This window comes from Diprion similis, chromosome 3, assembly GCF_021155765.1.
Source record: "Diprion similis isolate iyDipSimi1 chromosome 3, iyDipSimi1.1, whole genome shotgun sequence".
Classification (NCBI taxonomy): domain Eukaryota; kingdom Metazoa; phylum Arthropoda; class Insecta; order Hymenoptera; family Diprionidae; genus Diprion; species Diprion similis.
The window spans coordinates 5759318-5784904 of record NC_060107.1 but is presented as its reverse complement, the minus strand read 5'-3'; the positions used below and the strand labels follow the sequence as shown (position 1 = coordinate 5784904).

The 25587-nt window shown below is 37.0% G+C and overlaps 3 protein-coding genes and 1 pseudogene across 3 annotated transcripts in view; 2 read left to right on the top strand and 2 right to left on the bottom strand.

The window, feature by feature from the left end:
- Positions 1-19318, top strand: part of LOC124404748 (uncharacterized protein C1orf112 homolog) — a 31627-nt gene extending 12309 nt beyond the window's left edge. The window contains exons 2-13 of the mRNA XM_046879090.1: positions 13434-13539; positions 14253-14399; positions 14713-14930; positions 15083-15240; positions 15357-15553; positions 15778-15923; positions 16163-16289; positions 16429-16594; positions 16866-17067; positions 17701-18028; positions 18191-18391; positions 18560-19318. Coding sequence (XP_046735046.1) covers positions 13444-13539; positions 14253-14399; positions 14713-14930; positions 15083-15240; positions 15357-15553; positions 15778-15923; positions 16163-16289; positions 16429-16594; positions 16866-17067; positions 17701-18028; positions 18191-18391; positions 18560-19177 — 2604 coding nt within the window. The 5' untranslated portion in view covers positions 13434-13443 and the 3' untranslated portion in view covers positions 19178-19318. The remainder of the gene's footprint in view (positions 1-13433; positions 13540-14252; positions 14400-14712; positions 14931-15082; positions 15241-15356; positions 15554-15777; positions 15924-16162; positions 16290-16428; positions 16595-16865; positions 17068-17700; positions 18029-18190; positions 18392-18559) is intronic.
- On the bottom strand, positions 381-8890 carry LOC124404651. Its single transcript, XM_046878985.1, has 5 exons — positions 7057-8890; positions 4446-4785; positions 1666-1807; positions 1029-1195; positions 381-450 (listed from the first exon to the last, which is right to left on the bottom strand). The coding sequence occupies exons 1-5, from the start codon at positions 8888-8890 to the stop codon at positions 387-389; spliced, it is 2547 nt and encodes an 848-aa protein (XP_046734941.1). The 3' UTR covers positions 381-386.
- Positions 19319-20161: 843 nt separating the features above from the next.
- On the top strand, positions 20162-23409 carry LOC124404603 (annotated as a pseudogene).
- A 325-nt stretch (positions 23410-23734) lies between these two features.
- Positions 23735-25374, bottom strand: LOC124404601 (three prime repair exonuclease 2). Its single transcript, XM_046878888.1, has 4 exons — positions 25090-25374; positions 24826-24992; positions 24528-24734; positions 23735-24430 (listed from the first exon to the last, which is right to left on the bottom strand). Exons 1-4 carry the CDS (start codon positions 25337-25339, stop codon positions 24116-24118), a joined length of 939 nt encoding a protein of 312 aa, XP_046734844.1. The 5' UTR covers positions 25340-25374; the 3' UTR covers positions 23735-24115.
- Positions 25375-25587: the final 213 nt, after the last annotated feature.

Genomic DNA, 25587 nt, shown 5'->3' with positions numbered 1-25587 from the left:
GTACGACACAAAAATCGTGAAATTATTAGTCCACTGCATCATCATGCGCACAAAGATACTTACTTTCCTCTATCCTGACCGTTGAAAAATCAAGTTTCTATTCTTTGATTTATGAAAGAAAAAAAAATATCATTCTTTACGATTTAATACTGCAGTTATATTGTGTGTGTGTGTGTGTCTTTTTTTTTTTTTTTTTTTTAAATTCTCTCGCTGCGCGTAATAACGAGCGTCGCGGCGTACACAAATTGCAAATCTTACGTATCGGTATCTACTTTGGTACGTGTGTTATTTTTATTATTTTTGTCAATGGATTTTTTCCGGCAATTTTTACACCGCTTTTGTTTTTCCCATTGCCAATTTCGCGTGCCAAATTAACTCTGGCCACGTCAGCAGTCAGATGGCGATGCTTCCTTTTGCCGCAACCGGTATTCCGTTGGTGTTAGCATGCCTCTGAAACATACAAAGTAAGGGTTCAGGCTCAAGCTGCGTAGCCGGTATCGAGTGTACAGTCTGTTGGAAAAATTGTCGAACCAAAGAAAGAATAAACTGATGAAATATAACGTTCAGTTCACAAGGTGAAACTGAAATTTGACGAATTGAATTCGACTAAAACAGTTTTAGTCTCCACATGCATGTAGAAAAATACGTGTATAATCGAAAGTTATATTGAAAATCTGCCCAACGAAACGAAGGGGAAGCTATTTCGATAGCAATTTACACATCGGTAACTTGGTGATCGTTTCTCAGCTTGATATAATTTTTGTACTTTCGATAATATTTTGACCAGCCTGTCAATTTGACGGCTATGTACATACATCAGAGACAACCGGCATATTGAATGGCAAATAAATTACAGTTGCGAGTATGTCTCACTCGTCAAACCGCCGAGACTTATCTTATCTATAGTTTTATACTGTATCCTGTTAACATAGTGAAGTGAGCAGGAAATTTTTTTTTTCCAAACGGATTAGAAATGCAATTTGCGCTTTTGGTCATGATAATCATGTAATTGTGTGATTGCTACCAACCTGAGAACAGTGTCGAACGATACGTAAACTCCTTTATCGCACATCCTTCTATACAAATGCCAGCATTCGCGTTCTTTCCTCGTTTGAAATTGCGGCTCAGAGAAAGAAGACGTCGCTTTAGTCTCTGGATTTGTTTCTGTTCCCAGTATTTCGCTCCTTGTTTCGGTCTGATATCGTAATTGAGATGAAAAAAAATTACACGAATACCGTTAATCAATTACATTTCAAGAATTACCCACCAGATAAGCAATATGTAGATATTTATAACCGGTGTGTGTTGTTATATGTTTAAACAAAGCTGCCAGAATTTTATTAGCGGCATGTTTTATGCATACTTCAACACTCTTTATTAGGTATCGCTTAAATTTACCTCATAAACGATTGGCAAGAAGAAATATCCACGATTTTAACGGCAGTTTAATTTTTCAAGAACAAAGAAAATAGCGAAGTGATTTTTGACAACAAGGATTTTTAGATTTTGGGTCTTAGTTGTTCGATAAATTATTATCCAATGATGATTTGAAAACGGAAACGGCCGACTTTTGAACTCATATTCGTTTTTCTTTTTCTTCATCGATATCAGTCTTATCAAACAGACACACCATTTTCAGGAAAATAAATTTCCATCGAAACTCACCTTAGACACCGGAAGTTCGTTACTCGCGGCTGAAAAAGCGGTCGTCTTATCAATTGCAACCTCGTGATCTCTAATCGTTCTCAAAGTCGAATTCTCCGTGGAAGGTGTAACCGGAGAGTTCAAAAGTCTCTCGTCAGGAGCACTAAAAACGAAAAATAAGAATGATGAAAATCGCTGCCAATACCAATGATCGTCAAAAATAACTATCCCATTCCCGGGACGAATCTGCAGACAATAATTATTTTCTCCTCTTATCATGCTCCTCATAATTCTATGTATACATGTATAAGTTATGTATACAGTAGACTAAATACATCGGGATCAACCGGAGCTACGGAATGTATTTAATCGATTGTCCCAGTTCCACTTACGAAACTGAATAACCATTGTCGTTCTTTTACAATATCCCTGTAGGTATACACCTGTCCCATCTTTCCAGTCTCAGACATCTGCAATACATGTTAGACACACACACACACAGATCTATTATTTGTGTTGCGTAGCGCTTAACGTCGATCATTTCACCCCAAGTACATTATATAGGTACACATATAATACATATGATTGACAGTAAATAAAAGCGATTTCTTATCCACTCTTTCGCCGCTGCAGATTGTAAAGTGTAGATTTTTTTTTTTTTTTTTTATATTTTATTAAACTATCATTGCGAAAATGTGTTATCTTGAATGTTGAATCAATTACAGTTTAACAGAAATCACGTGTCATTGAAAGATATAGATCAAGATATTGATTAACCCAATGATTTTAAAAATTTATAATCATCATCGTTATCAATACGGTTGTTGTTGTTGTTAAATTGTGAGAATGGCAATACGCGAAGTGAAAGGAGAAACATATAGTTGCTCAGAGTTATAAAGTTTTGTGAGAGGTTTTACGCCAGGTCACTAGCTCTGTCATTCATTATGTAATTATATGTATATGTAATACAAGCTATCAACTGGCTCACATTTGTTCCCGTATCTCTTTGGAGGATGTAAGTTGTAACTAACTTTCGTTTATAAGTTTGTAAAGGATGTTCGATCGCACAGTAATATGCTTGTAATCTATTTCTGTTGCCGATGAGTAATAATTGCGAAAAATGATAAAGCAGTTATGCCTACATGGGCACATATACGTATACATAAATAAACACGCACATATGTATATATATATATATATATATATATATATGTGCTTGCATATACATATCTTTTAGAGATTAACGATGTACCTATGTAGAGTGATTAATGATTGACTAAACTTGGGTCATAATCGGATTGAAAAGAGCAAACAATTCATAAGTAACTTGTTAAACGTCCGTCAAAAAATTGGGCGAAAAATAAGGAAGAAAAAAAAGAAGGTGAAAGCGTCAGAAAAGAGTGTAAAAAAAAAAAGACAAAAAACTGTAATCGAAGTTTTTGTCCACGTGAAAATAGATTCTTTTTCAAAGGTTGCGGGATGAAAAAATTATAGTTATTTCCACATTGAAAAACTAAACTTTATATACTATTACACAGGTTTTTAGAAAGAAAATTTAATGAAAATCTGTCCGAAAGTTGATTTCAAATATGCGGATAATAATATATTAATATTTCGATGTTACTATTATTATTTTCGCTCATAAACCTGGCGTGCAGATTTGTGATTCCAAGCCGAATTAAAGATCCTTACTTTTCCTGCAGGATGTGTAACATAGCGGTTAGCTTATACAAAGATATCAGCTATACTTAATCCAAAGATATTATCTTCTGCTTGGCGGATGGTAGAGGTATATATATATATATATATATATATATATATATACTACATGTATACTTACACCCACCTGCAGGAGTAACACGAGTCGGTGAAGCGTTCCATTTTTGGCTCGCAGTCCTCGTAAATCAGAACGAATCGAACCTATCATGCAGATCTGAGTATGTATAATAAGAAGGCCGGGAATCGCGGACTTCGTGATACCTTCGCGATTTTAAAACAACGATAGAATGAATATAAACGAGGCCACAGAATTATCCTTATCCCTTATTCTTATTCTATTTCGCAGATTTATTATACGCTTGTACCACCTCGATCCTCGGCGCCGAATTATTTGCATACGATTTCCAGGAGCCAGTTTCGACCCAGCACCATCCCCTATTTTTTCTTGTTCTTGTTTTTTTGCTGCTCTTCTTAATCGTCGAGTATTCAATGTACTCCGATTCGCAAATATTTTCTAAGATATATATATATGTATAAATTGACCGAAGTTTAGCCCAGGAAAAGGTTTGATAAAAGGAAAGTAAAATTACGGTGTTAGAACTGGGCACAGAGAAAGGATTTGTTCAAGTTAACAAATATGTATGTCGATCCGATATTGCGAAATAAGTATTTTTTCAAAACAAAGAAACATTATTTTTTCACGCCACCAAAGTAGAGGACAGATTAATAATTTTTGTTATCAAGGGAAGACACATTTATTTGAAAGAACACAACATTTCTTTCGCTATGTTTGGTCGCGTGGGGTTGAAATTCTGAAATTGAAATCCTGCGAAAGCGCCAAATTCCGAATTTTGTGGTGACGAAACTTAAAGTCAAGAAATCAAACTTGAGACGTCGGATATCCGATCATTAGAAACTTTGTTGTTTCGTCGAAGTTTGTTTTCTTTACTCCCAAGTTCCGCGCTTTTAAAAATTTTCAAACACTTCTCAAATTCGGATTTTCAACTCGAAACCCACCCCTCTTTCGTCGCCATATTTAGTAAATTTAACAATATTCTCTAGATATATAAATAAAAACTCACCAGGGATGCTGCGGCGTGCTTTTCGTCCGCAGAAGCCTCCGTTTCTTGTCGCGAATCGGATCTCCGATCGGAACAGCCAGACATCTTTTTTCCCGATCGGTTACCGGGGCGATGAAAGCGTCCTCAGGATCATTGAATTCGTTTCTCGCGGTCGTCGAGAGCGCCGGAGTGTCGTCGGATTTCCAACTCGTCGCTTCTTCCGGTGTTGGAAGAGCACTTCCTCCGCTTCGGCATACGACCGGAAATTTTTGCTGTCCGAATACTCCGACCACTCCCCACTTCCGTTCGTCCTTCGGGTTTTCGTCCCTTTCAAAGTCGAACGATTCCTGTTGAAAGGACACTGCATCCGGGGAAAATATCAATTAAACACCTTTCAATTCAGGGCTTTGGATCTTGGGTTTGATTGTTCTTATTTTCAAACTTGGAAATCGTTTCGGGAATATTCCGCTATTTATAAATTTTTGGATTTGCTCTTATAAAATTTGACGATCGTACTTCAGATTCTTTCGATGAAACTGCTAGTGTTTCGCGTTTTATCGATATTCGTTCATTGTTATATCATAATTGAATTGCGATGGTATCACGGATTTATCGACAGGCAAAATCCGACGCAACATGCACGTCGAGCATCCCCGTCAACTACAAATGCTGAAAGGAGGACTCCTTGTACATCATTTCGCAGCAGGGAACCCTCTGCTATAAAATCAAATTAACGGACAATTCGTTCAACAATATAAGATAATATTCGTGTATCCGTGTAAACGCGTCATCTATTTTCAAATATAATTATCGCGTCCGATCGATCACAGCTGAAATACCCATGAATTCATACTTATTACTATTTTCTTACTGTATGCACTGCGTTGCCGGTAAAAAGAGAATCTAGCAAGCATTTTTATGTACTAAAAAATCGATGAGCAACTTAGTTGCAGTTATTGTTTGAAGAAGATGCAACAGCTTGACAAACCTGCTCCAATTAAATGAATTATTCCATCAATTTTCACGATTTTTTTCAATCAACTTGTTTCTAACAATAATAGCAATAAAACCGCAAAGAAATATTCTGAAACGTTCTCTGAATATAAAAAAAATGGATATAAAATAGGTGGTAAGAATATACTTAGCACTATGACTCAAAGGCTTGAAAACTTTAATCTTGATGTGTATCGCGTGATGCGTTGATCTGCAATTTATTTTTAAGTACATCCTGTAAGATCTCGAGCTACGTAACGTGATACGATTACATTTTCTCCTGGTTTTAAACCGCAATCGACGTTGCGATAAAGTTTCAATATCGACAAAAGATTTCAATCCTTTCGAGGATTTCAACAAAAGAATTGAATCCTTTTCTACATCCCCTCCATATATCCTTATCTATGTATGGTGCCTTATTCGGTCCGCTTCAAACCTTATACGTGATTCGGTTGGAAACGAAACTATTTAACTAACTAACTTTCACTTGTACGAACTGCACCGCGGCATTGATGGATGTGCCTGATTGACGCACGGTGAAAATTGTTATGCGCATCGATTTTAATATTAACTTGAAGCTGTTACATATCATACAGGTACGTGTGTACACATGTAGTTAAATCGCAGATAGTGTACTGATTGCGAGTCTGTAGCGCGAAATTTGTTCCATCGTTAATTCTTGCCCCCTCCCCCCCTTGATTCAGTCATCGCTATAGTCACTCATGAAATTATTCGCGATAATTTTCTTCTCCTTTCTTCCTCTTATGAAAAGGAAAAGCTCTCTGCCCGTCACGTCGTGCCCATCAAACTGCAGTTGTTATAGGGATACAATAGACGGTTATAACGTACGGAAAACTTTTATCTCGTGACCGGTTTATTAGCGTTTGACGGTTCTGTAAAACGTTTGTTAAAAATTGGGTCAGGGACGACAGGTTGATGGAATCTGTTAATAACTGTACCTATTATATATATATATATATATAATATATATATATATATAATACATTTATCGCGGCTCTTTCGATCCACAACTTTTCCGTGTACACCGCTTGTTATACTGTCGAAGATTTCTTTCGAATACATCCCGAGTCTTTTGAGTAAATCACACGATCTGATTAAGTTGTGCGCGTGTATGACGAACTGTAACTGATAAGATTAGTGAGATAAGTGTGACAAGTATAAATTTGCAAATATTTTTTGTGCACGTGGATTATATATGTGGACGCGGCGCAAGAGGAATGATAATTACTACGCGAAGTCGTGTGTCAACGAAGAAGAAGGTGGAATGCGATGGTTGCGTGTCGTCATCTAGGGTCTAATTAACTCCGGCCAATTATTACCGCCGGCACTTTGCCACACCCCTGTGCCATTATGGAAAGTGAACAATGTAATAACGTCTTTGCGTGTTTCTTATTAAATCGACACCTCCCCAAATCGCAAGGAGCAATAGATCGCGAGGATCAATTTTGGTACCCAAAGTTCAGCAACATTTCAATTATCTAATGTTGATTTTCGGCGCGGATCAACGTTTCGAAGTTTCAAAGGGCAGATTGACAGTTATAGATCAATTGTCAAAATTCCAAATGGTTAACGATTCGAAATTTATACCCGAAACTTTTACTCTACAATTTTTTTTCACCTGACTTGATGGGTTTCCTTTGAAGTGTTGAAGCCATTGCCGGACATCCTGCAGTAGATGATGTCTTAATGATGGGTGTGGTTGGCAGCTTGCTTCTGAGCTCATGAATGAGCTTGTCATCCCTCGGTGAGTTCTGGTCGATGTCGCTGTCGCTGTCGGCCGAACTGACGAGAGACACCATCGTGACAACGTCGGGGACCTTCGTCTGGAGCGAGGGTCGTCCTCGTCCCCCAGAACGTCGGGACTTACCGTCCGAATTCTGGGCCTCTTCTTCACCCCCGTCGCTTATCCTGCCTCCACCACTTCCGCCCGATCGTCGCTTGCCGCTTTTCGCTCGCCTTTTTATTATCGGAGCTGATTTTATCGCCCGATTGGAAATTGAGGGTGATCCTTTCAACAGCGCTTCGGCCGCTGCCCCCAATTCTGCCTTCGTTTCCTGCGATGACGAAGACGATGGCCCGATTGACGGCGCGTCGATTACTATGCTGACATGGGTTCTACCACCTGGTCCTGCGCTCTGGGCACCAGATGATTGTCGACGATGCTGGACCGGTGGTGCCGAATTTGTTCGCCGCATTCGGCCCGTTTCTACCGTTGACATTACACCACTAACACCGTAATTATGCTCCCTAGTGATCTGAGTCGGGACTTGACTTCTTTCTCGCCGCTCTGTTGTACTTTGTCCAGGAGTAATTGATGCTGTTGTTGTTGCTGATCCGTTCGTCGAAATTCTTTGCAAGTGAAGCGTATTGTTTGAAAAATTTGCTCGCTTAGTCTTCGCGCTTATCGTCGACGATGACGTTAATGACTCCTTGACGCCACCGGCGTCTTGGTCCGTCTTCTTCGGAACGCAAAAAGAAGAGGGCACATCATCTACCGTCACGTCTCCATCGTCTCTCAGCTCCCCCTCCACCACGTCCTGATGCTCATCGCCATCCTTCTGCGGCAGTTCTCGGTTCGCTGAAATTTTGCCATCATCTGGAAGACTGGTCCTGCCCTCCTCGACGTCGACAAAAACCGCAACTGCATCGATGGTGTCTGAATTGGAAGTTGACTGAACAGGAATCGAACCCTGATCAGATGCTCTTTCCTTGGATATTTCAAGCTTTTCCATAAGAGCATCCGTCGGGACTTTTGCCACGGTGATGACTGATCCGTTCTCCGATTCTTGCAGAACACTAGGTGATGGTTTTAAACTTGCAACGATGTTTTCTTCTTGGTGCGACGCTTTCTCAGGTGTCATCGTTACGGATGTGCATGACATCCTTGTTTCACTGCTCGGCGTCACTCGAGAGCTTATCCTGTTGGTCCGCGGATCGGCGATCGGTTCTCGTCTTCTTATTCCCGAGGATGGTGCGGAAGTCGCGCAGGACGATGGCCTTGAGTCGCAGTTTGATTCGACGGCGTTTTGGGCAAGGAATATATCGATGTTGGCTCTGTTCTCTTCTCGCTGTTTCCACGCGAGGCGTAACCTCTCGGCCAATTCTTGTCTCGAGTATAGAATCGTGGCTTTTTCGCTTATCGCTGGACGAGTGGTGACCTTCGTCCTCGCCGTTGGTGGTCTCGGCTTCCCTGGTATCTGCCTCGCGATAACCGCCACCCCGTTCTCCACCGACTCCTGGTTGTCATCGTCCCACGCAACCCGCACCTTCGGACGACCCGGGTCCACCTTTCCATCTTGACACTGAAGCCGATTTCGTATCGGATTCGCGAACACCTGCAGTGGCTTGTTGTCGTCCTCAGCCGATCGCTGACGTCGTACTTGTTGACGTCGCGGAGGCTGCTGCAGCGACAACTGACGCACTGGACCAGGAGGACGTCGTAGACTCGACATTCTAGGATCGGTATAACATGGCCATTATCAATGAACTAAAAACTGCTGCCCAAATGGGGAAAGCAAAATCACCCTCGTTTTATAAATTTTACTAAATCCCTCCCGATCCTTACGTACAAAATACTCTGTGCATGTCTACGTTTTAATGCTGTTTGATTAGAGCCTCTTATTTGAACTCTCGTTGGGACACTTCACTTCCAATTATTATGGTCTTGGATTTTATACCCTACCCCGGATCTTTTGTGTATGCATTACTGAATATCGTACCAAGTTCATTGAACTCATATAAGGGCGCAGCTTGTGTGACGCGTTAAGCACTGTACTTGGATAGGTTAGCGCGTGGTTGTTACGACTTTAACTCTCGATATTGTCACAGACGAAAATTAACACGGTTTTAGTGATTTATTACCTCATTTGTATACCCGAATCGCTGGATAGTATTGTACCCTATACCTATACCTGTATTTTTATGCTATAAAAATTCGCCGACCGACGTTACCTGCCAAACAGAACAGTCGTAGTTCAGTCTGTGATTTTTTATTCGAACTTCGCGTGCGGTACCAGCTAGGAAGAATCATGTTGTGCTTTTTCACTGATCAGGGCCTTTACGGTGCTTATATAGGGGAAAGGCGGGCAAAATGAGATCCTTAAGGGTGGAATAACGTTAAACCAATTTCGACAACTTTTTTTTAACTAAAAATACATTTCAAACGTTATCGACGTTTTTTTTCAATCCCATTTCATTGTACATGGGGCTCATTTTACCCGCCTTTCTTCTACATTTTACACACCAAGGTGGATAATCACCCTACGTTTACCAAAAAATCAGTGTAAATATTGCATTAAAGTGACCGCGATAATGATAATAATGATGATGATGATTATAAAGACATTTAATTAATAAAATAAAAAAAAACAACGCTGCAATTTAATTTTGTGACGTGAATATCATAGTGAAGATAAAAACGGCACCACCAAACTGCAATATCGTGGCTTTTCATGGGGTGAAATCATGTTATACGAGACGAAGAATAAGACTGGAACTCTTTGGCCACTTTACCTCTGCAGAGCAGCGCGTGGCTGTAATTATATAACGCTCAATTTCCCGACTCCTCGCTATCCTCGCGTTTCATGAATCATCGAATCGCACGGTCCACGTACCTCCTCCAGGTGGTGGTGGAACACGCGGTTTGTTTGGCGGGCCGGTCGGGTGGCGACCTGGAGTCGTCCTGGGCCGCTGGCACACGCCGACTGACTGAATGCGACCAGCAACCCTTCTGTAAACCACCCCGCTTTTCTGCCGCCCTCCTTAGGTTCAAACCTCACCATCGCCGTGGAGAAGGTGGAGGTGGCGATGGAGGGTGAGGAGGAGAAGGAGGAGGACGAGAAGGACTACTGTTACCATCACTACTAATATGCCCGATGTATTGTGCCCTGTTATAGTACAACACATAGGGATTGTGGTGCTCGGCATGTAGTATATTGTACATCGCTTGCCAATACTATGATTTAGGCGAAGGAGGAACACGAGTGCCAGTACTATACTACGGCAACAACAATACCCGAACTCGAGTCGACTCGACTCGACTCAACTCAACTCTAGTAGTCACCTGTTATTGATCAAAACTTTACCTATCATCTGACAGCTTGTTGTCCATAGTTACCATGGCATCGCTCACCGATCATTCAAATCGCTCCAGCTATTCCGTAGGTACCCTCCTTGCCACTCCCTCCCTCCCTCCCTCCTTTCTGCCCTTCCATCCTTCTCTCTTCCGCCAAAACTTTGAGGAGGAACAATTTTACCTTATATAATACAACCCGGAGCGCGGAAGCCTGGAAACTTATACCTTCACCTCGATTCCTCGATGGGAATCAAGTCTGCCAATTACAAACTCACTTTAATTGGTAATGCTTATCTAGATTCACTCGCGCAAGGGGCTTCATCTTACCAACATCTCTCTGCAAATCTTTACCGATCATTAACTGCAGGGAAGAAATTTTTTTACCTGCTCAACGTCGTGGTCGCTTAATTTAGGGTGGTCGTTGAATGGTTCTTTTTTTTTTTTTGGAATCTCAACGTTGGATGGTCGTAGATAGGCTTTAAATTGAAAAAAAAAAAAAAAAAAAAAATCTCTAATTTTTTCACACATCTTTTTTTTATACAATCGAAAACAGCGACGGTTCGAAATTCAACGAAGATTAAAAAATGTATAAAATATGACGTTATATAGCTTGAGAAATTATTAAAAAATAATATACTTAATTGAAACACCCACGACTCGTGTGGGATATATGATCTACGGAACACTTCTTGACTGTCAGAAACTGAGACGTTCCTCGATCTGCACACGTATTCGCATTATACGTACATATATCTATCTCTATCGGCTTTCACAGTCATCGAAGTATAGCGCATCTGTATGTATAGTGTGAACTGGCACTTCTAATTAAACAGAGGCTAACCCGTGAAACAACTCATGTATCTTCGATCCCGATCTTTCATCTACGGGAATTTATGCCCAAGATTAAATTCATCGATTTCACTTTACAGACGCGTTGGTCTCATCGTATGTACATTCTTTGCTTTTGTTATCATTTACTGTAAGAATTAATCGGCTGATTCGGCTCGTAGATCCTTTTACCTATCTCTATCAGTTTTACTCGACAAGGCAAATGCTGCCGATATTACACTGTTGCACTGTATATATAATGTGTAGGGATTATATACCAACACGTTCATTCCAGTGATAAAACACACATTAGGACTCTTTCAATGAATCCATTCAGAACAGTGAGCTTCAGTTTTCATGGATTCTGTATTTAAGTAGTCAATAAGCTATTAGTTAAGTTGACCTGATATTATATCTCTCATTATATTTCTTCTCTTACTAAAGAAATTACAGAATATATTAGATAGTATCCATGAAAACTGAGAATCCAAAGAAGAGAATAATATATTATAGGCAATTCGAAAATACAACAATCTTATATTTTTTGTAATCAATAATATTATAAAGAATACTAAATTGATCGCAGTATCGCAGGAAGTCTTGATAGGAAAAGTTGTGTGGCGATTTTTGATCTTTCAGTTCAAACAAATACAGTCGTACGCTAACGATAAGCGAGAATTCAAGGTCTTGCAGTGACAAAACGTTGGATCTAACGCTGTAAAATAATATATGAAGAAAATTTTTTTAGATCTCAGGGTCCATGTTAATCTGAGGAACCTGATTTCGCGTGTTCGTTCATTCGTGTTGCAGTGCTAAAAGTAACAACTACGGGAGGAAAGGTGAACGACTTTGGCAAAATTAGAGTATAAGAGTAAAGGTCGAGAGAGAAATGGGGAATGCTATTCAACTACAGTACAAACTCTGCTTAAAGAGCTCTTCGTAATTACATATTTCTTTTTTTTTCCGCTTGAGATAACGATTTCATATCTTATTAGAAAAACTCGCTTTTGTAGAGAGATTTTTTAGTCCAATTTCACTTACACCTTCATAATAAATTCGACTAAGGTTCATGATGGCAAAGTCGATATTTATCATCAGCCGCTATGAGCACAGGAACATTAAAAAGCAATAATGATCTATCACCAATCCGCTTACGATAGATAAAACAAGACTCTCTGGTCCAAGAGATAATTGTTTTCCGTTAATATGCGATATACGTATACGCTAGGGTGGCGCAAAAAAACCGACTATTTTTTTTTTTTTTTTTTTTTTTCTAGTCTCGTGTGAAAAAATGTTACTTTTTGATGTTTTAAGAGCCCACTCTAAAGGACAGCTTAAAAAAAAAAAAATTTAAGAGGTCACTCCAAATTTTTTGAAATGTCAAAAATCGTCAAAATATTAAATTAAAAAAATTGTAATTTCAGTATTTTGTTTGATTTTTAATTGAGGTCGTGGTGTATTGTTATCAATTCTTTCTTACTAAATTAAAGAAAAAAAATGTATGCAATTTTAATACGAATATTAAAAGGTCGCTCGAAAAGATCTAAAGAAATGTATCAAAAAATTGAAGAAAAATTATAAACGACCTTTGAAAATTCAAATTTTGAACTGAAACTTTCGGAAACTTATTTTCTTTTGGTCTATAAAATTATACCGTGACGAGAAAAAAAAAATTGAAAAAAAAAATTCGATTTTTGACGATTTCTGACGTTTTAAAAAATGTGGAGTGACCTCTTAAAAACTTTTTTATGAGCTATCCTTTGGAGTGGACTCTTAAAACATCAAAAACTAACATTTTGTCACACGAGACTCAAAAAAAAAAAAAATTAGTCGGTTTTTTTGCGACACCCTAATATACGCGTATCATTGAGATATTTACACAGTGTAATAACTCACTCCGTAATTAATTGGCAGATGGTTTCTTTGTTTTTTCTTTTTTTTTTTTTTTTACTGCAAATAAGGAAACGTGGTTTTCCTGGTTAATACATAATTACAAGTAATCTGCTATGTTCTTTTGTGTGGTATAATATCAGTCTTTACTGTATACCCATACTCATACCCATACCACATGTATTGCTTGCATATTTTTTCAGACAAAGGACCATGGGCAGCCAACGATCAGGCTCATTATCACAGACGTCCGACGGCTACTTTTCCGTCGATGCAAGTAATTTCCAAGAACTTCTACCAAGGCTTAAAATATCCTTTGATATGTTCCTCACGAATACATTTCGGAATTGTGTTAGATACCAGCATGTGCCGATGTATGTACTCGCTTCTGATTACACGTCTGATATATATTTCAATTCAATTCTGGGACTGTACGAGATATCTTATCTCAAATTAGTACACAGTCATGAGGATAACTCAGAAAACTAGGCAAATGTCATCACCATCATCCATTTCGTGTTGTATTTTATCATACTAGAGATTGTTAGACTGTGGTTGAAGAAACCAGGAAAATGTATAAATCTTTGTCGTTCGTAGAAATGACAGTGAACTTTACCGTTCGTTAATTTTCCGGTACATTCGTTACTAATTTCAAAAATCGCACTGGATTAGTCAGTCGTTTCACTCAATTTTAAAACTCGTCAATTTTATACCGTACAAGTTTACCATCTACAATTAGTTCTGAGAAAGGAAAAAGTGAATTTTTTTTACACTCAGGAAAAATCTCAGGGTATAACAAAGCGCGTGAATCATCTTACAGTTACTGATTGTAAGATGATTCTAAATCACTGCACCGCAACGAGAGTCCTTACACTTCTAAGAAAACATAGGGAAAAAAAGTTTAAAAATAGCTAGCGTGTTTTAATATCAAAGCTAAATATGTATCATGGTTTGTATCGATGTATCGGCTCCAGTTAAAGCTACGCGTCTGACGATATGTTGATCCTTAAAGCACGATCCACGATTTTCTTAGAGAAACTGATTGCCGAGTACAGCTGGCGGCCATCAGGACGTTGTTGGGTCCATGTGTGGCAATTTGTTCGCCAAATTTACTCGGCGAGACAATTTTAGACGACGCAACTCCTGTCGCACGACGTTTATTCTTCGAGGTAATGTATATGATATACCAGCGATCAGTTGAAGTGGATGTTTTTTGGGATAATTTCAATGTAATTATTTTGACGTATTTGTTGAGAAATTGAACTATACAGAAGAGTAGTTAATAACACAGCGTTTCTTAGTGACTAAATATTTTTCTTACTATACATACAATGTAAATATTTTATTGATAATTATTTATCTATAACTGTGTGCGATAAAAATTAGCGAAATTCCTACTGCAGGAATGCATTTTTATGTTCTACATGTATACTTGAATGTGATTTATTGTCAAGGGAAAGAAATTTAACGATCGATTTACAGACCGTAGACCGGGTAGAAGGACTGGTAACGTCAGCGACATTCGATGTCCTAAATGATGTCAGAGGGAGATTGGAATTCTGTGAGGATTTGATGGAATGTTGGACTCAGTGTCTCGTCCAACTGTGCAAGCTTGGAAAATTACCTGCTTTACAAGTACGAGCGGTTTTGGAAAATGTTGTCGAAGTAATAAAACGGTCCTTCGAACATTGCAAAACAAGGTCAGTGTTCATCAATTTATATATATATATATTATATTCAAGTGTTTTTCTCTTATCTAGAACCGGAAATTTATCAATTATTCGTCGGAAACGATTCGAACAGAGATATTTTATTGCTAATTCATATGTTTAACGAGACGATTTTCCAACAGCGAAGAAGCTTACGGCGTTTTATTCGAAAAGGTTAACGAAAGGCTAACAACGTTGTTTCGAAAAACGAACGAGGTGCAAAAATTATTCTGTCATATTCTGGAACGAGTAATAGTATTTAATAACGATGTAAAATCTGAATTATCCGCTCTGGCTAAAGGTGAGCATTGTTATCGTGTAGCTTTCTTCAACAATTGCATTTTTTGCAATGAGGCTCAATGAGGTTCCAGTATCATTGGTACTTTATTTTACATTTCTTATCATTATTTTGGGCAGCTGTTAGCGTAACGGGAGAAATCTGCTTGCTGATCGACGGATTGGACACGAAAAGTATGGCAGAATGTTGGAAAGGCTTTACTAAAATCGCCGTCATTTATTGCAAGGACTTGAAGACATTTTCACCGCCTTGTGTCACTCCGCACTTGGCTTCACTCGCAGATGCAGTTTCTTCGTCTGTTCGAACGATAGTAGAAGTAGGTAAATTGAAAAACTATGTATAAAATTAAGAAGGTGTAGAAAGGTTTCATATATATTTATATTTTGTATGTCACAAAAATTTTTTGCCGACCGATCTGTACGGCTACTAAAAAATTATATAAAATTCACGAATATTGGTAGAAACACCGTTTTTGCATTTCTAGAGTTGCGAACGAATTAGAGAAAACTTTTATTACCACAAATCTTTATGCCTGCGTAGGAAGCTGACCAAGCAAACGTCGCGCGATCGATAAAGTTGCATAAACTCTTGTTGAAAATCTTGCACAAACTGTGTGGTTCATATTCTGGATATTTGGGAAACGTTGCTGCCTCAGCTGTGCTTCGACTGCTTGTCCAACTTCATAGGTTGATATTATAATTCTTATTACTTAAATTACTAAACATATAAAAATTATATGAATAAACATTGAAACAAGCAAACCGTTCAAATATCTTATATTATATTTGAATTCGGGAAGTCGTTCTTTTTTCGTTATATTTTCAGAAGAATTAACGTTTTTGCTACACATATAAACAGTTACACATTTCCATTATTTGTGTTTTAAGGCTGCCTTTCTCTTTCTCTTCACTCTCTTATCGAACAGGTATTCGCGGTCCTGTCTAAAAATGCTGAACATTCAACTTGAAATTGTCGACTCTATTGAGGCCAATTTTACATCAAGTATAGATCAATTATTAGACGCCGTTATCACCGACTCGGAACTTAAACAGGTTTGTGATCAATCTATATTTTGTAAAACTTATCGACGTATCGTGTCTATTTTTAACGAAATTTTTATGTTATCTACGTTGTAAGGTATTTCATATATAGATATATACGTATCCGTGTATCTGTAATCAATCTTTGCAGGCTCTTTTCACGTACAAATCGAACGGCACGGCGGATGATATTGGATATTATTTTTTAACCGTAAACATAGTCAATAAACTGATTGCAACATCCAACGAATCAGAACGCCTATGGCGGAAGTCACCATTCGATATTTTGGAAGTAGCCTTTGCCAATGTCAACCTTCGTAAGTATATCACATTTATGCCCCAAAGGATGTAGCGACGTTATATTTTATATTGCCAAAACTGGTCATCTTTGGCGTTGTTAAACTTTTGGCACAAATACATCCAGCATGTTTGACGGTGTCAAAAAAAAGACAAGAAAAAAGATGAGAATTAAATTAAATATTAGATGCGTCGATATTATTACCTTTTCACCATTTTTCTATTGGATTTGAGTCGAATTCAATGACTTAAAACTCTAAATTCATGCTTCATTTCTTATTTACTTTTCAGTACAAGAAGAACTTTTCGCGGGGGAACTTTATTTGGGAAATCTGCCGCTTTACGATGCTACTTTGATCGCGATCTGCGGACTGGTAGCATCGACGAGAGACGAGGATTTTCCATCCCTCGAAATTATCCTTTTGAAGAATCTTTTGGGTGGAAATCTATGGTGTTCTCTAATGGCCGCTGACGTTTGGTGTTTCATTGGAAAGTCAGTATGTCTACAGGGTGTTTGCTTCTCTTGAGTCAAAGATCTTTTTGGATCTCGTTGTTTGTTACGGATTTGTTTGTATCTTCATTATTCGACGTTATACTTCGAATTTTACCGCGAGTAACTTTTTTAGTCCTTCAAACTCATCCATATTTGAATACAGTAGCCGCTTTCGTCAAATTCTAGATTTTCATAGACAAAATTTCTTTCAAAATCATTTTCAATATCCAACAGTGTTGAAAAAGTAGCGATTTTCGACGAGAAAAAGTATCGTTGATTTTTTAAACATTCAGGTCTAAGAAAAATGTACAATAATTACGATGAAGCCGTTTTCTCGAATAGACGTAAATAATTTACTTTGAGCTTGAAATTAATTTTAGATTTCAGGTTTTTTAAATGGGGTCACCCAACGAGTGCTAAGATATAAAAATTCGTTGTTAAAAATACTTCAGTTTTAGGAGTTTTTGTAAATTGACGAGGTCACTGTATAAAATGAACGGATGGGTTTTTTTTCATGTATAATAAAAATTGCATCGGAATCCAAAAAGGTGTCAGGTCTTTAAATTCCAACTACAGCTTGGAAATTACGGCATTTCCGCTTTCAACATGTTTCCTTCATTTTATATCATTCAGGTACGCGTCTTCAGATTTATGCTACAACCACATTAAGTACTTGTTGTCTGTATATGAACATTTAAAAAACCGAAACACCTCTCTTGAGGCTGTGATGTTAGAGAATCTGATATTTCGGCTTTACATCCAATCGCCGTGTGAGACGAAAAATCGTCTGATCGACAAATTCGAGACAAATAAGGCCCGTTTTTGGACACCTTTAAGGCGCTGTATCTCACAAAGCGATAAAATGTTTTTGTACGAGTTGACTTTGCTGGAAGTTGAAAGTATTGCCACGACCTGGGAAACCCTCCACAAGCAACCCTCCGTTGAAAATTGGTCTCGTCTTGTGAGTTTTTAGTTTAATGTATGCTCTCAGTCGCTCTGTAATATTGAGTTTAAAAAAACCGATCCCTTTATAAATTTGCTAATGTAGTAAACTACTGTAAAAAAATTCGTATTTCGCATGAATTCTTTTCGTTCTGGATTGAATTATTTTTTGTAAAAACAGATAAACCAGTTGTCTATTGTCGGAACTTTCGGTCAATACCAAAACGAGGACATTGTCAAAACTCTAATTGAAATATGGAACTGCCTGGGGAAATCTATGGACGAGTTTGACGGTATACATTTGCATATTATCACTCAGCTAATCGCTGTTCTCTTTGAGGCGACGCTAACTCTCCAAGATCGCGACAAAGATCATTGCACTGTAAGTGAGAAGAATATTTTCAATTAACTTTGCTGTTTGGAAAACTTTTTTTTTAAGAAAAATAACGTACTAAAATCTATTTCAAACGAATGAAAAAAACTTGTTAATAATAGATGAAAATTGTAAAATTAAGTAATGTTTTATCTTCCTTTAATTTTTCTTCCATAGATACTATCAACATTGACGTCTCTGGTCCCTCAAATAGCTCCATGCCTGCGAGTTCGTGTGTCGAATTACCTGAAGGAATCAACAGAGAATTTTGAAAAAAGCGGCTCTAAGACGGTAGAGGCATTGTCGAATCTTTACTGTTCACTGTTGGACGATTCAAATCCGTGGAGTAAAGAGGAAGCATTGGAAAGTCTCGCACACGTAACGAGCGCATCGCACAAGGAACTAGCGTTAGGAATCGTGGATGCAGTCGCTGGCGTCCCAAAAGTACGCGATAGCGTTTCGCTTTATCTATCTCAGACTCCGTTGGACAGTCTGAGGGGATTTACATCGCCGGAATCGTTCTTGAGACAATTATTCCAAGTCCACAGAAGAAGTACGCCCGGGAATCACGTTTGTACGGATCGTGATGAATCCCACAGGGAAGAGAAACGCCGGAAACTTGAAGCTGCCCGTGGAACGACGCCGGGGACTCCAGACGATATTCGATATCGTATCGATAGATTATCTGACGATATTGATCACATATTATCACGAAAGCAAGATCTGACTGAATTTTTTTCAAATAGGCTCGACGTCATAGCTAATAAAATAATTTCTGCTTTGCATGAAGGATGATTTGAAACTATAAATTCATCCGGTATAATAACACACATTTCTCGACGTAGTTGCTAAGCTTTACAATATTGTAATCTATATTTATTTATAAGAAGAAAACACGGAGAAAATGACAACTTGAAAGTTTGGGATAAAAAAGAAGTGATAAAATAAATATTTTTAAGTAAAAAAATAAAATAAAATAAAAAATTGATTACTCACGTATGAAAAAAAATTACAATTGACAATGCGCCTTTCCTGTTTGTATAGTTGCGAATTGAATTGGTCGCGTGAACTCGCCTTTATACCGCCTCACGGCACATTGCAATTGGCTAACCAGCTGCCGGCTACGTGTTACTCCGTGAATCCCCTTCGACGTTGGGCTTTCAATGCTGTCGAACGTTCATTCGGTCCAGAACCGTCTACGTGGCGTCAGATAGATTGATTTGTTCCTATTTTGATTTTTAACAATGCGGGGAATCCTATATCGGCATAGAACTTCGTATTTAAGATAATCGAGCGAAAAATTTAATATCAGTTCAACGTCGACGAGTGGCGCGTATTAAGTCAATTAAAGGAAGTTCACTTCGGTCTACGGATTGTTTAACGAGTGTTCGATATATGTCACATAACGCCGGGAGAATTCAAGTATAACAATACGCACTCAGATTTTTACAGACATTTTCTCCAACAACCAAAAGGTACATATCTCTTACGTTATTTTTCATTAATTTTCATTAACTTGTCTACAAATTTTCGATGTTCTATTGATCCTTGAGCCGCGCGTTTGCAAATATCAAGCTTTACCATTTTTAACAACTTTCAAATAACTTTATGAAACAATTTATGATTATCGATATCTGATCAATAGTTGGTGATAGTTCAAATATTTGACTTCAAGTTTTATAAAAAACTTGTTTTATATTTGAGTTTAATTAGGCGCCGCTAATAGGTAAATTACTTTGTTTTCTTCATATTTACAGACATATTTGAAATAATATTATCAAACTTGGATAGAAGCGACTTCTGTGTAAATATGTTTTAAGGAATATATGGTTAATATTTTATTTTAGGAAAGTGTTGAAAGGATAGCAGAAGGAGTTACGTAGTATATTTCAACTGATTACAAATATGACGTCTGTACTTGCTGATCCAAGGTTCAAATCAGACCGTATTTTCAATGAAATAAATAGAGAATTTATCACTTTGAAAGATGACGAAATGAAAAAATACAGTATACATTTAGAAAACGTATGTATTATTATATTGTGCTCTTTACAAAAATTTCCGCAAATTATCTTTGTTGAACATACAAAATAATAGTTGGTAAAAATGAATAAATAAACGAATGAAAATGAAAATCAGTATTTTTAACTGTGATATATAGGTCTTGAAGAAGTTCATTGAAACTATGAAAGAAAAGGATCCACTATTTAATGCCTGTTATCGGAGGATTGCATATGTGGGCAGTTACTACGAAGGACTTAAAGTAGGCAAGCCGGAAGAGTACGATCTAAATATTGTTATAAATCTACCAATCGACTACAAGACTTTGAATGTAAGAAACCCAGATATCAAGTTTCTTATTACGCTTTTGTTGATGTATATTAAAAGATCACTCTTTTTATAGACGCGCGCTCATGTACGAATGTGTTTTAAAATTATTCATTGAGAAATAATTTTTGGATACGATGGAAAAATAAATCTGTAAATATTTTAGGAAAATTTTGTTTCAATCAAGTTTTCTTCTTTTGCTTGATAGATTTTAATAGCTGCCGAAAAACCAGGATATGTGAAAATTCAAGCAAAGTCAGACGTTCTAACAAACCTAAGAAAACACGTTAGATGGAACGAGTATAAGTAAGTTTTATCCACATTCTGAGTTAATATTAAAGTCTAATGCCAAAAAATATGCGCCTGAAGCCATAATCGTGAAATGCATTTAGACTCACAATATATCCAAAATCGTTATTCAGTCAAATTCCTCCTGATCTGATTATAAGCGAACTGAATAATAAAACGCTTTGTTTAAGGTTGAAGTTGGGGTTTCATCCTATTAGCTAGGTACAGTGATGCAATTTGTGAATAGCTATTATGAAGAAACACATGCTAGTAATAATTATGATACACGTTTGAAGATTGATCAAATTTGGAATGAAAGTTCTTTCAAACGATATTTTGCAGCCGTTTACCTAAGGCAGGATATAGAAAGTTGTGAGTCAGGTTACTTGAAAGCCCAGCCAATATTGCGATAGGGTTTTATAATCTTGCTCATACTGGGTTATCATGGTTGTCGAAACTCAGATATGCTTATGATTCTTATTTTTTGACCTATGCAATGTAAAACAAATTTTTTACACCATAGTTCTGGTGCTTGTACTTTATTAACTTGCGTTTTTCGGAATTTCTTTCTTACCTTGCTTTCAGGAAATCAAACACTGTTTGAGCTAACTTTTGCGAGCTATATTCTATTAGGTTTTGAGTAATAGGTACATGATATTTTCCAAGAAAACCATCGACAGAACCATCACTGCTTGTATAATATACTTTGGCTTACTTATTCAGTTTTCATTACACGCAAATTTTATTGATATACTATTTTTTCTCTTCAGAGTCATGGACAAATGGTTTGACAAATCAAATATGTGTCTTGATCAAAACAAATTCCGTCAGTGGTTCGAATCGGTTGTGAGTAGGGCGTTTCAATCATTTTCATCCAGTCGTAACAATGAGCACATTTTATCAGTGGATAAAAAACAATATATAGTAAGTAAAATGACTGCTTTTACAAAATCAGAAAAATGGAAAATAATTACACGTCAATTATTTTAGCTGCGTCAAAAAAAAAGTGGCCCAGCACTGACGCTGAAAATAGACGTACCTAATGGACACAACGTAGATGTGGACCTCGTTCCAGTCCTTGAATTCATGATCGAACCTCCTCCACCGTTCAGGAGTCACACTTCGGTAATACAAAATTAAACATTTCTCAAACCGGCTATGCAATAAGGCCTTGCATTTACAGAAGAAGAATTGGTTTGCCGTATCGAAACCGTTACAACAGTGTCACAATAATCATATACTGTGGAGGCCAAGTTTCTATGAAAGAGAACAGGAATTGCTTAAAGGCAGTATCAAACAAGTCATCAGACAAATGAAGGTACTGATTATTGAATATTGCTATAAAAATTACTTTATTTTTATTTTTTATTATTTTTCCTTTTTTATCTTAAGAGACATGATTTTTCAATACACCTAAATTTCAAATCCTCAAATTTGTCCTTCTATATTTAGAAACTGAGGGATACCCAGAACTTTAAGAGCATTGCAAGTTATTACATAAAAACTTTATTCCTTCGGGAATTGGAGCAACGAAATTATAGCTTCGATTTTCAAAGATTAACATGCACATGTACGTTTTACTATGTAAGTACATCAATTTGTTTATTGCAGTATCAACAATTAGTGATGCCTGCAGTTGTAATTTTGTGATTCCTACTTATGACTGCCCATTTTAAATGTATTAAAAATTTACTTTAGCTTAATATATGTTCCAGATGCTGAAAAAATTTCAAGAAGCAATTGAAAAAGGTGAAATACTCGATTTTTGGAATCCGAAAAACAATCTGCTGGTTAACATTAGCCAGAAAGAAATGTCAAACATAAAAGACAGATTGAATAATATCATCAAAGATATCGACAAAAAAATTAAGATCAATGAGTTCATTATTGCAGAATACATACGTAAGTTTGAAATTGTCGAAAAACTTCTTAGTATCGAAAGAGCAGATACAAAATTTTGATCACTAACATACAGAAATTTCGACTAGAAAGGGAATTATTACAAATCATACTAAGAATATTTTTATATCAGCCTATAAATAATACCTTCCGCTTTCTAATTTGAGATGTATCTGATTTTACAGTGAACAGAGACGAAGTGATAAAGTTGAAAACATTAATGCTTTCTGGTGCAATGGCAGAAATAAGATTAAATCCCGCACCAGCGCCAGCTCCTCAAAATAGAGGGTTTTTGACATTTATATGGGATACCTTCTGGAGAATTCCAACCACGAATCCAGCAGTTCAATGAACATGGAGTATGAAATAATGCCGCGGATTTTTCTTGATGTCTATGCATAGGTGACTTTGCTTGACTGAAGGGTCAAGTGTTCAGTAAACTTAAAAAAAAGATGTTCGTCGCTGTACACAAAAGTACGGATGTTGCAAAAATGTCAGCAGACGTTTTAGATGTTCTACATTATCGGAAAAAAATTGTAAATTAGGAATTCATGTGATAATATTATTTTAAAATGAATTTTTACAGTTATACAAACTAAGTCTACTTAGAAAATTCTATCCATAAAAAGACAAATTTTTTAAAATTGGGCTCAGCCTTTATCCAATCACATATTTGATAAATATTTTATATTTAATACAAGTTTTAGCTATCGTAACTTAATAGGTACTTTTAATCATTTGTCATTATAGTTAGAATATGTAAAATATTTTTTCCATTATATATATATATATATATTGGTTTCATCAGATGTGATGTTTTTGTATGTGCGTAAAGTAATATACGCCAAAATAGATTGGCGATTTTTTTTCTTGCAAACCCAAACATGACATGGTTTCGATTAAAAAATATATCAATTTTAAATAGGTAAAATGTAAGAAAAATTAGCGTAATCGATGGGAGACTGCATATCACAGAACATTGATTATGAAGAATATATTCATTTTCGCAAGAACCGTAAATTTTTCTTTTAACCCAACTTAACTTATTAGAGCAAAATCGCTATGCATTGTATCTGCATATGATTAATTCTTGCTCTGGACAACTGTGATTCATCAACAACTCTAACTAGCATGCTATATTTATTTTCATAGCAACATTCACAAATCTCTTTGGTACTGAGATCTCACAATAAAACTCCATCTACAAGATGGAGTTTACTACTTTTTTATTGCACATCGAATTAATGGACCAGCATTGCGGTCTGCCCAAGAAACGAACGAAACACCGATTTTCAGTACGCAACTAAGCAGCGATAAACAATCATCCTCTGCGGAGTGAGAATTGAGTGGATCAGCACCCATGAAGTGCCTGTACAGTGTTTCCAATTTGAAATTAGCAGGTGCACCATAGGTAAATTCTAATCGTTTTTTAGCTGGTGATCCATATTCTCTCTTGAATAGCTTACGGGGTTTGATATTCATTGGACTGCTCTTCTGATGAGTTGGTGTTGTCTCATTTAATTTTTGCATTGACTGTACGAAAAGAAAAACTTGTTAAAATGCTATTTACATCAGATATTTCCTAAATATCTGATCAAATGATTAGTTTGATTATTTTAAGATCTCTTACGTTTCCTAATGATGTTGAAGTGACTGTATATGTATCAAGGGCTGCAGAAAGTTTTGCGTCGATTCCGTCATCAAAGAATGTCGTGCTCTCATCCTTGGATATAACTGACAGAGCAACAGGTTTTTTACTTTCGTCAGAATGACCATGCCTAAAGAAATGTCTAAATGCATCTAACGAATCAATGCATAAAATATTCTCGGGTAAAGTCTGTGAAAATGAAAACAACAGGTCATTGAATACTGAGGTGTTGATGTGCATAAAACGTTCATCAATATGAAAATTAATCATGGTGAATTACCCTTCCGATGCGATTCAACTCAGACAAAATAATCGGGTAATCAAATCTCTTTCCATTGTGAGCCACAAAACACATCGGAGGATGCAGTCTGCTGATAAAAGAGTTCAATAAGTCGAATGTATGATGATCAAACGGCTTCTCATGTTCCAATAAATCGTTGTAGAGACCTAGAGTTAAGAGAATCATTTAGTATTTCTGTAATTTTTCATTACAATTTAAGGGAGTCACGTTAGATGATAACAAACGTGTGTGCTGTGTAATCACCTGTTTTTTCAGAAACTATCAATGGAATGAGTCGCATCGGTTGCACTGGAATCAGGAGCTTGTGCAAAACTCTGGGCAACCTGTGGTCCCTGCTGAATAAGGAATCTCTCGACGTTGCAACTAATGATATTTCGGTTATTTTGGGCATACTAGAGCCGTGAATGAGACCTGTTGTCTCCAAATCAAAAAATACAAAAGTCTGAATCTTAACAATAGATTCCAAGTCAGTTTTTGATTGTGTTTCACTCATGTTGATACAGCAAATTATGAATATTATACGACGTGCTGAGTTTAACAAGTTTAAAAAAATATTAATCCACTACTGTGTCAATTCTGAACCCGTGCAATAATAAGTATTAAATAAATAAATTAAACATATATTAATCATTTGTTAAAATAATTTTGTTTTGTCCATCCTGTTTCTTCGATGACATCTCACATGCAGTTATGCATGGCGTCATGCAACGTATGTGTAACATTTGCACGAATGGTGTGAAC

Excerpts from the sequence above, each read along its gene's own strand:
- LOC124404601 (XM_046878888.1), bottom strand. The coding sequence starts at position 25,339 with ATGAGTGAAACACAATCAAAAACTGACTTGGAATCTATTGTTAAGATT. Across the intron at positions 24,993-25,089 it reads GATAGTTTCTGAAAAAACAG|GTCTCTACAACGATTTATTG; the intron begins GTGATTACACAG and ends TCTTAACTCTAG. Across the intron at positions 24,735-24,825 it reads AGTTGAATCGCATCGGAAGG|ACTTTACCCGAGAATATTTT; the intron begins GTAATTCACCAT and ends TCATTTTCACAG.
- LOC124404651 (XM_046878985.1), bottom strand. The coding sequence starts at position 8,890 with ATGTCGAGTCTACGACGTCCTCCTGGTCCAGTGCGTCAGTTGTCGCTG. Across the intron at positions 4,786-7,056 it reads AAGGAAACCCATCAAGTCAG|TGTCCTTTCAACAGGAATCG; the intron begins GTGAAAAAAAAT and ends CCCCGGATGCAG. Across the intron at positions 451-1,028 it reads TCGTTCGACACTGTTCTCAG|AGGCATGCTAACACCAACGG; the intron begins GTTGGTAGCAAT and ends TGTATGTTTCAG.